General features: G+C 61.9%; 1 protein-coding gene across 1 annotated transcript in view; it reads left to right on the forward strand.

Moving 5' to 3' along the window:
* Nucleotides 1–111: 111 nt before the first annotated feature.
* The window catches only part of EMH_0075170 (uncharacterized protein), a gene marked incomplete at both ends in the record, with an annotated part of 459 nt that continues 255 nt past the window's right edge, over nucleotides 112–315 (forward strand). The window contains one exon of the mRNA XM_013499564.1: nucleotides 112–313. Coding sequence (XP_013355018.1) covers nucleotides 112–313 — 202 coding nt within the window. The remainder of the gene's footprint in view (nucleotides 314–315) is intronic.

Genomic DNA, 315 nt, shown 5'->3' on the forward strand with positions numbered 1-315 from the left:
GAGGCGGAGCGTTCGTCCCCCTATCTACAGCAGCAGCAGCAGCAGCTGCTGCTGCTGCTGGGGGCCCAGCGCGAAGCGTGCTGCTGCAGCTATCTATCCTCCGTGACTTCGATGTCTCCTGCGGCGGCCTGCGCCCCGTTGTCTATCATATTCATCCTCCTCCTGCTGCTGCAGCAGCAGCAGCAGCAACAGCAGCAGCAGCAGCAGCAGCAGCAGGGGGCCGGCAAGCGGGGCAATCGCACAAAGCTGCTGCTGCAGAGTCTGAGATGGTATTGGATTCGGCTGCAGCAGAAACAGCAGCAGCAACAACAGCAG

Source organism: Eimeria mitis, genomic scaffold (genome assembly GCF_000499745.2).
Source record: "Eimeria mitis Houghton genomic scaffold, Emh_scaff4440, whole genome shotgun sequence".
Classification (NCBI taxonomy): Eukaryota; Apicomplexa; class Conoidasida; order Eucoccidiorida; family Eimeriidae; genus Eimeria; species Eimeria mitis.